Source organism: Zeus faber (genome assembly GCF_960531495.2).
Source record: "Zeus faber genome assembly, chromosome: 14".
NCBI lineage: Eukaryota > Metazoa > Chordata > Actinopteri > Zeiformes > Zeidae > Zeus > Zeus faber.
Genome location: NC_137200.1, coordinates 20,889,011 through 20,905,882, shown reverse-complemented (window position 1 = coordinate 20,905,882; position 16,872 = coordinate 20,889,011). Strand labels below are relative to the sequence as shown.

At 45.7% G+C, this 16,872-nt stretch overlaps 2 protein-coding genes across 2 annotated transcripts; one reads left to right on the top strand and one right to left on the bottom strand.

Moving 5' to 3' along the window:
* The first annotated feature begins 1,815 nt into the window (after window positions 1-1,815).
* On the top strand, window positions 1,816-7,503 carry chek1 (checkpoint kinase 1). Its single transcript, XM_080013715.1, has 13 exons — window positions 1,816-2,013; window positions 2,281-2,395; window positions 2,552-2,660; window positions 3,190-3,254; window positions 3,340-3,409; window positions 3,819-4,007; window positions 4,187-4,291; window positions 4,381-4,479; window positions 4,821-4,899; window positions 5,005-5,173; window positions 5,259-5,390; window positions 5,587-5,688; window positions 7,175-7,503. The coding sequence occupies exons 1-13, from the start codon at window positions 1,949-1,951 to the stop codon at window positions 7,268-7,270; spliced, it is 1,395 nt and encodes a 464-aa protein (XP_079869841.1). The 5' UTR covers window positions 1,816-1,948; the 3' UTR covers window positions 7,271-7,503.
* A 352-nt stretch (window positions 7,504-7,855) lies between these two features.
* On the bottom strand, window positions 7,856-16,184 carry vsig10l2 (V-set and immunoglobulin domain containing 10 like 2; the record flags this gene model as incomplete). Its single annotated transcript, XM_080013512.1, has 11 exons — window positions 15,854-16,184; window positions 15,131-15,406; window positions 14,343-14,618; window positions 12,172-12,459; window positions 10,971-11,228; window positions 10,568-10,861; window positions 10,084-10,446; window positions 8,937-9,059; window positions 8,795-8,819; window positions 8,592-8,692; window positions 7,856-7,986 (listed from the first exon to the last, which is right to left on the bottom strand). Exons 1-11 carry the CDS (start codon window positions 16,023-16,025, stop codon window positions 7,856-7,858), a joined length of 2,307 nt encoding a protein of 768 aa, XP_079869638.1. The 5' UTR covers window positions 16,026-16,184.
* Between the last annotated feature and the right edge of the window lie 688 nt (window positions 16,185-16,872).

The window sequence follows — 16,872 nt, the reverse complement described above, 5'->3', positions numbered from 1 at the left end:
GGTACTAGTAGCGATTTAAATTATTAATAGTTACTAGTTCATTGTAACTAGTAACTAAAAATGTAATACTAGAAGGCCTACTTATTCATGTCTCATTCATTCAATTTTATTTGTACTAGTCAAAATTGTGACACTGACTTATTTTAGTTACTACAAACTATACAGATGAGAACTAGTTAAATAGAGAATGATGTATCTTCAGTACATGGTAACTGTCTCATGAATATTAATGAGGACCACAGCAAACCAGAAACCATCTCTTTCTCATCCCAAGGTTCATCTTTCTGGTTCACTGCTTTATAAGGGGTCGAGCCAATAGGGCTAGTTATTGTTATTGTTCGAGGAAGAATTATCTGGATCGATTATCTATTATCTGAATCATTATCTGGATTACTATCTGGATCACCAACTTCCACATAACACAAGAACACGACGTCTTGATTGACTCGTGCTGTCCCAAACACGTCGCTGTCGAAGTTTCCTCCAAATCGATCCACATACAGAGCAGATGTAGGGAACAACCGCAGACACGGGCCAATGCATTTCACCCCGAACAATATGTCCAACCCAGCTGCTTTGAACACACCCCCCGTTTTGTCGATCCATGTTGTTGTCTGATGTTTCTTTGTTTATGTTTTTCCATGTACATGTTGTTTGTTTGTATGTTTATTTGTCTCACCCATGGTGATTCTCCCCCTCTTGGAGAAGTGATTAGTTGTTTTAAGACCAAAGCATGGTAAGATGGTAGATGAAGACTCTGTCGTCCACAGGACAGAGTTATTGCAGCTGTTCTAGATGATTAAGGAATGAATAAAGAGTGGCAGTGCAGGTTGAGAAGTTGAACTCCACTTGCAGACTAACTCTGTCCTCAATGCAATGGCATACAAATACTCTGTGTTGTATGCACAGCATGCTGACAGCACAGGTTGTCGGCCAAAAAACAAAAATGTATATATGACCTCTGTCATCTCATTTGGCCACTTGTTAAGCTTTTACATTTGTGTTAACCACAGACCTTATTTCAGGCGTCGAACCAAAAACCCATTGACTTCGAGATGAGGGAACCGGAAGTGCAGAAATTATAACTCATTTCTGGGTTTTAGGACTCATTCTGCGCCCCTCTTTTATGGGGTGGTCTGCTGTCATCCTGAAGTTCAGTTGGTCTGGGGAAACAGGACGTTTCCTTTTAATATCAATTTGAATCCAGCATTATCATTTGTTGGTGGTAGTTATTATTTTTTCTATCATTCATTTCATTTATTATTTAATAATTATTCATTTTGTTTTATTCATGGCTGTATTTCATCTATTTATTTGCTTATTTATGTATTCCTTCACTCATTATTGACTGGCTGACTTAACGTGAAATATGAAATACGTGATAATTAATACGGAAATATATTTTGAAATCAGTTGTTACGTACCGCAAAAGACCGCTTTTGCCGTGTTTTCCCAAAAGCTATTCAATTTCTCTATAATATTATTATAATAAAATAGCTGCTCTGTGTGTGTGTCTGTGTGTTCCCTACTTCTCGGGAAATAAATAAAGAGGAAAATAAAACAATTAATAACGATAAATAAATCCACAAATAAGTGCAACATGTAATCAATGATTACTTAAAATAATTTAAAAAAAAATAAATCAACAAACGTTTCGCTGTCGTCACCCGAAGCGGACGTGACGGCAGCGGAACGTGGCGGAAGGCGTCGAAACGAGGGGAGCGCGCCAAATTTGTGCGCGCAGTGAGCGCTCGTAGGACGCGCCCGTCGCCGCCGTCGCCCCCGCAGCGCGACCACCTTTCGGCCGCGCGGCAGGAGATCGCCCCGTGAGAGCCGCGGGCTTCGGATCGAGCCGGGGCCGGGCCGACGCGCCGAAAGCTTCGGTGTCGCCCGTCCAACCTTTGCTTGTTGGGTTGTTGATCCCGTTTTGGGTTTATGGTTGCGCAGCATGGCGGTGCCTTTCGTGCAGGACTGGGACCTTGTTCAGACTCTGGGAGAGGGAGCCTATGGAGAGTATGATCAACATGTTCTTCTCTTTGTCGTGTGTGGAGCGGTTTGCATAAAATGTTGTGGCGTGATGCGAGATTCGGTCGTAGAAGGAAAAAAAATATGATGGGGTTTAATGGAATGTGTTTTCTTCCCTTAGACCATTATTTTGTTTTCAACTGTCAGCTGTTATCGAGCGGGACGTTGACCTCACCCCCCCCCCCCCCTATCCTCACCTCCAGCAGGATTTTGTTGATTTGTTCTTCTTCCCCGTGCACGCTTTTCCCTTCCCAGAGTGAGGTTGCTTGTGAACAGACAGACCGAGGAGGCGGTGGCGGTGAAAGTGATTGACACCTCTCAGTCTAAGGAGTGTGCTGAAAATGTCAGGAAGGAAGTGTGCATCCATAAGGTAGGCCAGTCGACCTAACGCTTGATTTTTTTTAATTTATTTATATTTTTTTCGTCATCCGTAAAACCTGTTTGTGGATTCCGAAATAGAAGGTTGCTGCGTGCATGCAGGCGCCTCTGTCCGATGAATTAATAATACTCAAGCACTGTTCAACAGATCCTCACCCATCCCTACATTGTACGTTTCTTTGGCCATCGCAAGGAGGGGCCGACTGTCTACCTCTTCCTTGAGTACTGCACGGGAGGAGAGCTGTTCGACCGAATAGGTGATCAGATCATCAATCATCCCCGAAGGGAAATTGCAATGTCCCAGCAGCTCACATCAACACGATAGCCACAATAATAATAATAAAGCAATACAATAAAATATGGGAAATTTGTATATATACACTTATATATATATACACACAATATACACTAAACCTAATCATAATCATATATAACTTAAAAAACAACAGTAAACAATTTAAATGAAAAGATAAAAATTAAAGCCCTGAAAAATAAAAGGTCATATACAATAACATGAAATAAACAGTGAAGCAGAAAGATGAAAGTACAATAAACCTGACATTAAATACAACTCTTAAACAAATTGTAATGGTTGGTTATAAGCCTTTTACACCAAAAACAACAAATTGACAGGAAACGTACTGTACATGCACCGCTGTATTAGCCAGTTCACATTATGGTGGTTGTGCAAATGTTTTAACGCTTTTTTTTATTATTATTATTATTATTATTATTATTATACACTGTTCGTTGACGCTCCTTAAACTTATTTTTCCTTTGTGTCAGAACCGGATGTTGGGATGGAAGAGAAAGAAGCTCATCGTTTTTTCCAGCAGCTAATGGCAGCTGTGGTGAGTTGTGTGAGGGCATTCCCTACTGGTCAGACCTGTTCCCATTTGTCTCTCCTCAACATTTTATTTTTTGTAATTATTGCAGGAGTACCTTCACAGTATTGGCATCACCCACAGAGATATAAAGCCAGAAAACATATTGTTGGACAACAAAGGTCAGTGTCAAAGAATTTTGAACTGATATGAACTGGCGTAATGATGGGCCATGTTAGTGAATTAGGAATTACATTCTGTCTTCATATACCTTGCAAACAGCCCATTTTGCTGCGCTTGAAATGTTTTAATCCAACCCCTAAAAAAACGGTGATATTGCCCCTGGTTTTGTTATTCAAATTGTGACGTAATGAACATTTTCCTGAAGGCCCATTACAACATATATTATCCCAGGGAAATGTACAAATTATTAGCCTTTAACTACTCTGAGTGATTGTCAAAATAATCTGCCCGATAGTTTGGGGCCCCCTTTCTTTATTTTTTTAATTTTTTTATTTAATCCACAAATGCACTTACTTTATTATTATTATTATTGTTGTTATTAACGGGCTGCTCTATTAAATAATACAGATAACCTGAAGCTGTCAGATTTTGGCCTGGCGACCATGTTCCGTCACAAGGGGAGAGAGCGTCTCCTGACCAAACTCTGCGGAACGCTTCCTTATGTGGCGCCTGAGCTTCTTGGCAAATCCGAGTTCAAGGCTCAGCCTGCAGATGTCTGGGCCTGTGGAATTGTCCTCACCGCCATGCTTGCTGGAGGTAGGACTGTGATTTATAAGTCCAGAGTTGCTTATCCACCTCTGAATCAAATGTATGAAAATCGGACTCAAAATGAGATCTCTAAATACAATGTCGATTCAAGATGACGCCATAGATTTGTTGAGATTACGTGTATTTTGTGTCATCGAGCTGGGGTCTTCTCGGTTGTACGCTTTCAGAATTGCCGTGGGACCAGCCCAGTGAAAGCTGTCAGGAGTATTCTGATTGGCTCCAAAGGAAAACCTACGTGTCCCCTTGGAAGAAAATACAACCAACTCCACTGAGTATGTCCCCCAAAATTAGATTTTTTTTTAACGGAAAAGAAAGGCTTTTCCACTTTTACAATTTTCCATCCACACATTTGACACTTTAGGTCTGCTTTCCAAATTGCTGTTGGCCAGTCCGGCAGAGAGGATTTCCATCCCAGACTTAAAGAAAGACCGCTGGTTCACACAGACCTACACAGCTGGAGGTACGCAACCGATGTCTGCTAACGGTTACCTCAAATTATTAAGTTCAAGTTCAAGTTCAAGAGATTATTTGTCACATACATATACATACGTTCATACATATATGCAGTGAAATGTCATGACACCCGGTGATTACGCACAATAAGCTCTATAAATACTAAAAAATACCAAAATGTGCGTAATCGACACAACTGAATTAAAAGCGATGTTATGTTTAATGGTGTGTGTGTGTGTGTGTGTGTGTGTGTGTGTGTGTGTGTGTGTGTGTGTGTGTGTGTGTGTGTGTGTGTGTGTGTGTGTGTGTGTGTGTGTGTGTGTGTGTGTGTGTGTGTGTGTGTGTTAGCTGGGAGGTGCCAGTCGGTCTTTCTCCGCTCTACAAAGAAGCTTCACACTGGTTCCGGAAGCATTTCTCGAACCACAAGGTCGGACATTCGATCTCGCACCTTGGCATTGCGTGACATATTTGCATTTTATTTTTTTTTTGTTTTTTGTTTGTTTTTGTAAATGTATGCTCTCGTTCTGTGCAGTGATGACAGGATGCAATTCTCCAGTTCCCAGCCTGACCCCGCCGATGGCGTGTCGGAGGCCATGTTGTTTATTAGTCAGGCAGGTGGCCAGGTCAGCTTCTCCCAGCCCACCAAGCCGGAGCATATGCTGCTGGGTAGCCAGCTGTTGGCCACGCCCGGCGCGAGCCAGGTAAGCCAGGACGTAATGACATAACCCTATGTTTGGTTTTGGCATTTTTACTTTATGGACGCACCTATTGTGTATGAATGTGCAGACTCCCTGGCAGAGGTTGGTGCGGAGAATGACCCGCTTCTTCACCACTCTGGACGCTGACGCCTCCCTTTCCGCCCTGAGAGATGCCTGCGTCAACCAAGGACTTGGAGTCAAACACACCTGCATCAACCAGGTGCAGTGGATGACTCACTTAAGCAAGAACCATATGAACCCTCCCCCCTAGCCGAGTACTTGCAGTATAGAAAATTGCCCTTGGGTGGGGGGGAAGTATTATTTAAGAACTAGCTTTGAAGCCGACACATGTTTAATGAACACTTTTTAGAGTGATACAGAGGTCGAGCCTCAATGCCGCTCTACTCTCCCTACAGGTGACCATAAACACGTTGGATAAACGCAACAACAAGCTTATCTTCAAAGTCCACGTGCTGGAGATGAACCAAAAAGTGCTGCTGGACTTCAGACTGTCTAAGGTGCGCTTGTTTTTTGGACGACATGTATTGAAAATCAGTGAATAAGATCCAGGAAAACTGGAACTACAACTGGTCACGTGGCCTGTTCCTGTCATAGTTATAGCAGTAAATGAGGGAGGACCGCCCCACGGCCAACCACGCCCACACACCGACCCGCCAGCGACCGGCCACCCCGGAAAACCCCAGTGCTCAATGTGTGCTGTTGATAATTGCAGTTAAAATTACGGGGTTGGGGGCGCGATTCCTTCAGGCAAGTCGAACCCGAGTCACTCGCACCCCTCCTGCCCCGCAGTCCCCGGTCTGGTGGAGTGTTGTTCGAAGTAGGATAGGTGTGCGAGTGTATGTGTTCTAAGTTAATATGAGTGGGATTAAAATTTCGGGACTGGGCAGGAGGGTGACAGGCAAGATGGCAGCTGCCCACCGCATCCCCACCCAAATAGCCTGCACCCCGCCCATCCCGCAAGCCCTCGGCCGGGGAGCAACCACGCGGACTCCCGGACCCAACCGTGCCCTAGCGTGCCCACCTCCCGTACCTGGTGGCAGACCAACCTACAGCGATCAGCCACGGGTGCAGAGCGGTCCGCCCTGTACCTCCGCCAGGCCGGGCAGCTCCGCGCCCCTGGTCAGCCCCCAGCCGCCGAGCATGTGGACCAGAACAGAGGGTGGTGCGCTTGTGTCGTATGCCTAGTCACGATTGACAGACATGTAACCAGATTACGCACGCGTACGCTTGAACCACATTGCAGGTAGAATTGTAATTAGGAGTGGCATTAACATTTGGACCCACGCCATGTTGAAACATGAAAATATGGTGATCAGTCATTGTGGAGTAAATGAGGCGTAGCTTGCGGAGCTAGTCGAGTCGTCAGACAAGTTGACGGCACCACCCGCTTCCACTCCCCTATGGGCTGGCCCATTTCTACATATCTAGCTCACCAAGCATGCCTATGTTCTCTGTGCGCCTCGCCGGGAGGGGGGTGAGCCCCGATGCCGACCTCAAACAATGCGAAATAAATGAAGGTCATCTCAAAGAAAATCTCAGCTGCTCAAAGTCTGTTGTGGCAGTTGTCGAGAGAATAAGCAGATCTTCCTTAAAGTCTCGATCATCGTCCGAAAACAGACGCGGGTGCGCACCCAGTTCTGCGCATACGGATGTCGTGCATGTTCCACACGTGCGCCGTAGAGATCAAAATTACACCAAAAAAACCCCAACACTAATTCACCGCGGGCCTCCATGTTTCGCCAACCAGTGCCAATAAAATACATTTAGCCCAAGGGGGCAATGCCTCCTCGGACCTACCGGGTTCAGACTTCCAGGGAATGCAGCATTCCTTAGCTTAGCCACCTTTAAAGCGCCTCGTTTTCCGGCAACTTGCCATCCAGTCACCCGAGGCGCACGGTAAACATGACAACACCCGTCATTGTTCTCTCCCTTTACTCGTTCCTGGGAGGCAGGTTATCATTTTTTTTGTGTCTCCGTTTCCAGGGCGATGGTCTGGAGTTCAAGCGCCTCTTCCTGAAGATCAAGCAGAGTCTGGGCGACATCATCAGCAGTCAGAAGATCCTTCTTCCAAACACATAGTCCGCGGTGTTTGTTTGCATCACTACATAATGACCGGACGGGAAGGAATGCGCACTTCAGTCCACCATCATGGTTATGCTCTTGGTTTTGGGGTGAAACCTGTGTATAAACATTGCTGATCTTACCCCCACCCCCCAAGAAAAAGTATCATTATGTCTTGATGTTGTTTTGTCCATATTAACTGTTTGAGATGTTACAGTCTGAGGGTGTTAATAAATTGAGGTGTTTTTTCTGAGAAACTAAGCTTTAATTTTATTTTTTCCCTTCTGTCAAAGCTAAAATCCTAAGCATTTGACAAAATGAACATTTGCACTTATCCGTGGCGAGTAGTAAACAAACAATTTTTATTGTACAAATTAGTCTCCCACCTTTTTTCAGCCTTTATTCAGTAATGCATGTACAGTGAAACAAATAGAATGACAGCTTGTTCATTTTTAAAATGCCCTTTTGCGTGGTGATTATGTGGGCTTGTTTGCATGGATTCAGTGAACGCAATGTGATAATGATGTGGAGTTTGAGGGTGGTTTTGTCAAGTATTTAAAAAAAACAACAAAAAAAAACGCTCTGACATGTTGCCATATACGTCTAGGACCCTGTGGCCTTAACAGTAATGGTTACGTTGACAGGTTCATTATCGTCTCCCGGGAGAGCGGCTTGGCCGGTGGTCGAAGTGGCACCCAGGGGCGAGGCAGCTCTGGGCAATACCATGGCTGGACCTGAGGAGGGCCCATGTTAATTACTGTTCGGTGATTGACAAATCATTTAGGGGACCTTTTGCGGTCGCAGATCAGGCCTCGTCTCAGACTAAATGACAGTTTTAATCTGGGCTAACTGAAATGGCCTTTCTCGGTCCTGGTTTAAACTAGTCTGATTTTGATTCAGCCTAGTCTTGGTTTAAAATCTAAGTCTGATTTCAAGAAGGAAGATTAGCGCTAATCTGGGTCTAAGTGAAGGCTTAAATGAAACCTGACCAGAGGCAGGTTTATCTTTGGATTAATGGACGTGGGGCCTCCAGGTCGACCTTGACAACAGAGGAAATGGATCATCTGGACTAAGACCAGCACCAAGAGCAGACAGAAGGAGCTGACTAGTCCTTCATCACCTCAGTCTAGGACTTCCTAGTCTGCAACTCATTCATCTGAAATTGAGCGACGTCTCAGAAAGGCATTTTTAAACTCTGGATTCATTAAGTAGGATTATCTTAGTCCTGATTTAGATTGAATCCCTGTGCCGAACCACACCACACTGTACTGTTCTTGGAGTACAGTTGGGAGGGCATCAAGCCGTCAGAGGGAGCGGCTTCATGGGGATTTGGGCCTACCTGGGCTGGGTGAAGCACCAATCTCTTCAATGCCTCCCTCAGCTCCGCTGACAACTTCATCCTCTGGGAAATTGATGTTCTCCCGGGACTGGCTGTGCTGCCTTGTAAGACAATAAAAAGTACACGTATCTCCAATAGTACAAGTTTGTGTATATACAGTAGTTGATAAATATCTCAACATGAATTTAAACCTCCATACTCACATGCCAAACAGCATATCATGCAGCCCTACAGGGGAGGAAGCACAACCATTGGCAAAGTTACCGTAGGTTTAATACTAAGAATACAGTCCTTGAAATGGCACAGTCGGGTGGTAGGTGAGAGAGGTGGTGATGGAGGACTCACGAGGGTTGTTGTTGCGGTTGCGTATTATGTACATGAGTAAAAGCGCTGTGATAAGGGCTGCAAAAATCATCCCTCCAATAGCAGCTCCAATCACAGCTGGGTAAGCATTGAAGGGTGGGTCCGCTGCAACACATCAGAGTTACCATAGCAAACCGATACGTCCATTTCAATCAAGAGGTTCAAGCTACTTCGACTCCAAGGGTGTTTCATTGGAGTGGTTCTCAGCTTTTTGTACTCTGTAGCTTAAGCCAGGTATAGATTCCTCGTTTTGTAGCAGTACTCATCCATTTAATGTCACACAATCACATTTTTGGATGAGAGTTTGCACTCAACCATAGCGGCGTAGACTTTAGAAGTAGAAGTGCAATCCAATATCCGATGATCGTTTTTTTTTTTAGTTTTTTTTTTAATATACATACTCTGAGACCGGAACTGTGAGCCGTGCGACCTCACCCTAAATTAAATTGACGGACTGCAATGAGGCCAACCTGCCCTGTCCTCAGCTGCAACCCTGTCAGCGTCACCCGTCCCTGTGACGCGAGCCCTAACCTGATCGACTACCCTGAACGGACAGGGCGGAGGGGAAACACCACACAGGCGAGTCGGAGGACAGGTCAGCAGCAGGGATGCACGTGGAAGGATGTGCAGAGGAAGGAGAGTTGAGAAGTTCAAGGAATGTCGTGAGATGTTACATGGGCGGTTGGGTTTTGTCAGTGTGTGTGTGTGTGTGTGTGTGTGTGTGTGTGTGTGTGTGTTTTTCACCTAAGTAGATAATAAAAGAGAACAGAAAAACATCTGGTTAGACTCAATAATCATTTTCATAACAGTAATCATGGAAGCATTACGGTAAGCTGAGCGGTAAGCTTGGATCAAACCATTTATTTTTATGAATGAATCCTTTACCTTAAGTATACGGATCAATTACTTGTAGGACCAGTGTCGTCACTAGTCAATTTTGGTGTTATTAGAACATAACAAATACTAATATTTAGTTCATCTCCTGCTCTGTCTCCTAACATCATTTGTTCTTGTTTTTTTTAATATATATCATTATTGGGATCCCCCTCAAAAGCATCTTTGTCTTCCTCAGTTTTTTGACCCCTGGGTCCATTTTACAGCGGTACATTACTTACTACCTGACACCTACCTGGGGTCTTGGCCGCTGAAGGATGTCCGATGGTGCGGTGGTTGACGGGGGTGATGCGGAACTGGTAGGTGAACGTGGGCAAGAGACTTCCTTGAGTGTGGCTTCGGACGCCTGGATCCTTGACAGTGGTCAGCTGCCATACCGCGGAACTCTCCTTCGTTTCCCGTGAGACATTGCGGCCTCTCCGTGCCGGTCGCTCGGTCACCCATCTGTGCTCCAAGATGAAGCCAGTCAGAGCTCTGTCTGCCTCTCCTCCGGTCTCCCCCTGTCCCCCCTCCATCCGCCACGCCAACTCCACCTCGCTGCGCTGGCGGCTGCTGTACACCACTTTGACCAAGGTCACGTTGGGTGGCATGGGGTGCTCTGAAGAGGGCACACGGAGGAAAGCGCAGCACAATCTTAGAGAATGTCAGCACCGCGGCCAACAGCTCGCCTTGGTCAGGGAAAATCGGGAGAAATGCTTGGTGGGAATCTGAGTCCTTACTCATAACCAATAATGTGACCGGAATCTCGGTTCCTCCCACCGCGTTGGAGGCGGCGCACCAGTACTGGCCACTGTCGTGCGTCCCGTCCGCCTCCCGCACGGTCAGGTTGGCCCAGGCGGCGGCCCGCTGGAGCAGGTACTTCTTGGGCGTGTCCCACACCTCCTTGCGGCGGTTGTTGAACCAGGTGATTTGACTGGCTGGAGGATAGTTGGCTCTCAATATGCACGTGAGCTCCACATCACTTCCTTCGTATACAGACACGATGCTGCGCTGCGTCACCAGCACAGGAGCCTCTGCACGTCCCCGCCAGAGGAGCAAAATGAGTAAAGGACGCAGTGACACTTTTTTTTTTTTTTTTTACTGCACTGCACCCAGACCGAGGTATTTCCGCGATGTACGAACCTAGAGTGAGCTGGCAAGCCTTGGTGTGGGCCACAAGGGGGTGTTTAGCACGGCAGGTGTAGGCCTGCCCACTGTGGGCCATGCCATAGCGAAGAACTAGTATGTTGGAGTTTTCTTCCCCCTCTTGGCCCCGGCCATCTGGGCCTTCCCACCACAACAGGGCCCTCGGAGCCCCTCCATTCCAAGAGCAGGAAAGCATCAGATACTGGTTGTTGCGAGTCGCGTAGGCAAAACACACTGGCTCTGCAGGGGGAGAATCTGGGGCAGGGAAAGAGGTTTGTAAACGGGGTCGGCTGGATATCAGACTTAAGAACATTCATGAATTCATCCATGCACACTAACGCATGCACATTAGTTAAGGTGCTTTTATATTTAGGCTCAGTCTAGAGCAGGGGTTCGAAATTTTCTTTCAACTAAGGATCCCTTATATGAGAGAAAATAAACCGAGGACCCCCTCACGTGTGTCCCAGAGAATAATCAAATATTAGGCCTATTTCTCACATGTCTACATACAGTAGGTTATGTGGAAAAACAAATGTAATGTATTAGAAATATTTGTACTGCACCATTTCTAAATACAGAATACAAAAGCAATGTGTTCAATTAACATCAATTATATTAACTAGTAAGATTTGTGGCTACACAAAATATCAACACGATTTAAGATCTAAACGGAAATAATTATATATGTATATATTTCATAAAAACAAAAAAATGTTGTTTTTTTTACGATGTACACCTTCAAAGGACACAAAAAGATTTAAACATTTAAAAAATATGTTTTTCACAAACCCCCTGGCCCTGGGGTCCCCGGACCCCACTTTGATTCTCAAACTTTTTCCTATCAAGGGCCCTCAATTTGATACTCATTTGATCACCGACCCCCTTTCATAGGATGTTTTCCCTGGAACCCCCAATCTGAGAGGGTTTTTTTATTGCTAGATATGATTTAGTCTAATCATCCCTATGTCAATACTGTAGTTAGAGATAAGAGTGGAATTATGATCAAAAGTCATTAAATTACATTCTCTAGTCTTTTAGTTAAAATGGTATGATCTTCGAATTAATAATTTTTAATTCCTAAGGGTTTTCAGTGCCCTCGGTGCGATGTAAATCACAATTATCACAGTCATTCAGCCTCTTTTCTTGCTCTTTATCTCGTCATTAACGACTCATTTGCATTTTTATGATTGGCACTCACAGGTGCGCATGCTGCAATACGTGGTATGGTTGAGGGCCGGATGGGAGCCCAAACAGGTGAACAAGGTGTTGTTGGAAGTCTGGGCCACGGACTGCAGCAGGGTGGCGTTGTTGCTCAGCTTATCTATTTCCTGTCCTGGACCAGCCACATCCTGCCCGAGGCCAAGCAGTCCTCGTGTCCAGTGGAGGGAGGCGGACGGAAGGCCCCCTGACCAGGAGCACAGGAGGCTCAGGGAGGTGTGGTTCTGAGCTGGCTCCACGGCACAGGAGGGAGAACCGTCAGGTGGGTCTGTGAGGGCGAAAAACAACGTGACAAAGCAGTGATGTGCACAACGGGGAAAGGGCAAGGATTGAGAATAGCAAAGAACAGCGTGAAAATAGTAAAAGTATTAAAAATACTACTAATGCTACTTACTACTACTTACTTACAATACTAGTTGTCGAACAAGATAATACAGGTAAGCAGTTAATGCATTTTTGATTATATGAAAGTAATGTAATCATAAATAAGGGTGGCAGGTGCACTTCCTGGTAGAGACCTGTGACCAGAGCCACATTTATGCTGCTGGCATTTTGTCATTCCAAGGGCAAAGGATGCCTTACTATTTTTGTGAATTTTAAAGGTTTAAGGGGGTTATCCATTGTGGTTAGCCGTTATAACATTTAATCCATAGGACCAACTGGTCACTTTTTAAAGTTATTAGTACTTGTATTTTAGTTACTAGTTTCTATTCCAACAGCCACTCATAACTTTAGTTTTACTAGTCAAAATGTATGTTGCTAGCAATGTTACTAGTAACAATTTGGACAATTTTGTCATTGAATCCTATGGGGCTCCATGTTTCAGATATCAAATATTTGCCTCCAACCAGTATCTATTCTGATTGTTGTTAGTAACTATTCTGATTGTTATTAGTATTGTAGTTTCTTGATGAATTTGATGTGTTGATGATGGAGGAGTGACCGCTGACGCTGACTTGGGTAAAATCATAGGTTTATTACAAAAGAACAGCATCAGACCAGACTTGCCTAGGACGTCCAGGAGAGAACCGAGCCGGATGGATTCTCTGACGAATGAAACTCGGGCAGGTTCTTTTATGCTTGTCCAGAGACAACGTTGACCATTTGGTTCCCCTACATAGGTCACAGGTCACATTTCCCCTCCCTTATCACCAGGACCCCTGGTGATGTGCTCTCTCTCTCGGGACCCCTGGCACCTTCTCTTAGTAATTATCTTATACGATAAGATTTTTTTATTTTTTTTTTACAAGTATCTATTCTGATTGTTATTAGTAACTTCTGATTGTTATTAGTATGTATTCCAATTTTACTAGCCACTATTAATTTAGTACTAGTCCTCAATAAATAAAAAATGACTAGTTTGTGCTATGGATTAAATGTTAGAACAGCTTGTAATCCTCTATCGCACTGTTGGCTGATTGCCTAATGCCAAAAACTTATGTCAAAAGTAATCTCCAAGAAAAATGAAGAAAAATAAAAACGGAAGAGCAAGACGACAAGCAGCGGCCCTCTAGCGAGACCAGCGCTTGCCATGGCTGTGACATCACAGCTCGGTACCTGTCAGCACCTCCTCAGTCTCCCGTCACCTTCCTCGGCGGTCGGACAGGAGACTTCAGCTGCATGTCCACTGCTCTGCTGTGTGTGGATTTTTTGGGGGGGAGGGCTGGGTGTGTGTGTGGGGGGGGTGACTGCAATGGATGTGTGTTTGTGTGTGTGTGTGTGGGGCGGGGGTTATGAGCATAGACCCGCAAGCTTGAATGGCGTGGATGTCTTTGAGTCAGGCTGTCAGGAAGGCAGAAAAGGCGGCGCCAGGAAAGGGGCTTGGAAGAAAGGGCAAAGAGCGTATGTGTAGATCAAGTAATCAGTGTCCGCAGAGATTTTAAAAATTGAGAGAGATCAACAAGCCTGGTTGTGTTCTTCAGTCTTGTAACAGGTAGCGGTAATACCTTTTAAAAAACCCGTTAGAGTTAACAATCGGCTGATGACTTGCTGACTATACTGTATATTTTTGTAGATCATGCATCGTTACATCATCTCACTTCTCTTTTGGTACTACCAAGATGGAAGAACACCAGGTGGGACTCACAAAGGAAGGCAATGGAGGAGGAGTATGGCTGGCGGCGTCGCCAAAGGTCAACTGGCCAAACTCACAGTAGACAGTCAGCCTGATGGTCTTTTTCGAGCGGGTGTTGAGGTAGGTGTTGTGGGCCAGACAGGCGTAGTTGCCTGTGTGCATGCGGAGGATCTTGGTGATGGTGAACTGCGGGCCGGCGTAGACCTGGGAGTTGTTGTAAAGCCAGACGTACTGACTGGGGGGGTTGGACAGGGCTTGACACATCAACGACACGGTCTCTCGCTCCAGGGCAGAGTACCCCCGCTCCGTCACGCTGTACGGAGTCACGTCTATCCGGGGGTCGTCGGGGCCATCTAGGACGAAGGGACACCGGCACACTCAAACCGTGGAGGACACTATTGGCAAATCTGTCCTCGCCATCCTCAACTCAGCACCCTGCTACTGCTGCAAACGACTTAGATCAGGGTTTCTCAAACGTTTATGGTCCAATGTCCCCTTATCCAAGGTTTCGGTCGCGCAATGAGAAACTTTAAACGTATTGTTGAAAATTGTTGAAAAGTTTTAAAGATTTAAGGATTTGATTTAAGAAACATGAAGCTCAGTGATGGGTTCACAGATGCTTTCCTAGCTATCAGCTACCGCTGTTGAAGGAGAGGAACAATTTGAGGAACATCAATGTATGTACATATACTGTATATACATATACAGGATATACAGTTTATGTAAAATTTGGAATGATTTTTAAAAATTGACGGCCAGCACCCGCCCCCCGTGCCCCCCCCTTGAGAACCCCCAATGTAGACGGTTGCAGTATACACAATCTCAAATGACAACTGTGAGCAGCAATTTCCAAAACACGACTCACAGATGATGTCTAGCCATATGCGGTCAGAGCGCTCCCTGTTGACGGCGTTGCTGGCCACGCAGCGGTACCAGCCCGTCTGGTTGCGGTTGATGTCCGTCACGTTGACCAGGCTGCTGTTGCCCTGAGCAACGGTCGTGACCAGGCTGCCGCGGGTTTCGTGCTCCCATACATAGTGGATGGGTCCCGTCCCATTGTCCAACCTGCACTGCAGCCACATGGACGATCCCTCCACCGGAGACCCATCGCTCACCAAAACATAAGGCTTGCTGACAGGAACTGTATTCAAGACAGAATTGCGGGTTGTAATGCAGTCTGATTCAATTCATTACGCATCGGGCCCGTGGACCCCCATTCGATAAAATTTTGTCTCCGGAACCCCAATCTGAGACCATTTTTATTATTAGATATGATTTATTCTTAGCCTCCATACCTGTTAATACTGCAGTTAGGGAGATGACAGTGACGCTATGAGCGGAACAGTCATTATTGTGCGTTCTCTAATGGCGCTTATGTCTTGTGAATCAAATGATTTGTGCAGTTTTACTATTGATAATTTTTGCTGGTGAACCTCGTGAAGGATCCCTGAGGGGGTTCCCAGATCCCACGTTGAGGACCAGTAGTCTCCACCATTAGTTATTAGGTGATTAGTGACAGTCAAGCGGAAGAGTAAACACCTCGTCCAAGACAGGCGTATGATATGTTTCTAAGTGGAGTGTGCCTTACCCCGGACCGTTAGGTGTATGTAGTAGTAGTAGAATTTTGCTCCCTGGTCGGTGTCATACAAGGCCTGACATGTGTACAGGCCCTGCGCAGCCAGGGGCAGCTTGTCGATGCTGAGCGACGCGCTCTTTGAGATGAGCGCCAGGTCTCCAAGGGTCTTGGCTAGACTCTGCATCCGCGGCCCTTTCCCAAAGTCGTAGACAACGGCCCTGATGGTGTCTGTCCCAGGCTTGGTGAATCCCCAGATGTACACGTCGGGTAAGGTGGCACCACAGTCCAGAATTACCGCCTTTCCCAAGACCCCATACACGAGCGAGTCATCGTACACCACCTCCCCGGGGTTGATGATCTCCACCGCTGAGTGGGACAGAAAACGCATGCGTGAAGGCAAAGGAGATGGCGTTGTTATCTGCCCCGTTGAGTGTTGGATTACAGGATTGATTACCCCGGTAACTTTTCCAACGGGATTCAGAGAGACCTCATAGGGTTCATTAGGGAATTGGGGGATTCTTCAACAGTGGTGATGTTACTATGGAGGCTGGGTTTCCACTGGAAATAAACAGCCCTTGTCTTCCTTGCCCCATCAGCTCTCTTTATTTCTTTATCGTATGGAATTACTTATTCTAATCCCCAATATAGACCTTTATTATATACTGTACAATTTTGCTGAAAAAAACCTATTTCTATAGGGAAGCAATATAGATTCAAACTATACCTGTTGTCAAAACCAAGACAGGGTAAAGCAATAGCAGACTTACCCTGTGCAAGAGCGACCAGGCTGATGAGCAGACAGAGAGAGGGCCGCCCTAGCAGGTGGCCCACCATGATAACATGATGATCCTTATTCCTTTTTCCAAAACGTCCGTCAAAATTCAAGCTCTGCGTTCAACGTGACTACTTGACTGCCTCGGGCTCTGCTGGTGAGAATCCCCTCGCAGTCACTGGCTCCATCAGACTCAGGGTAGGAAGGGACTGGGGGGTCACTAAACTGATTTTAGATAAATTATTGATGCCCCTCTCTC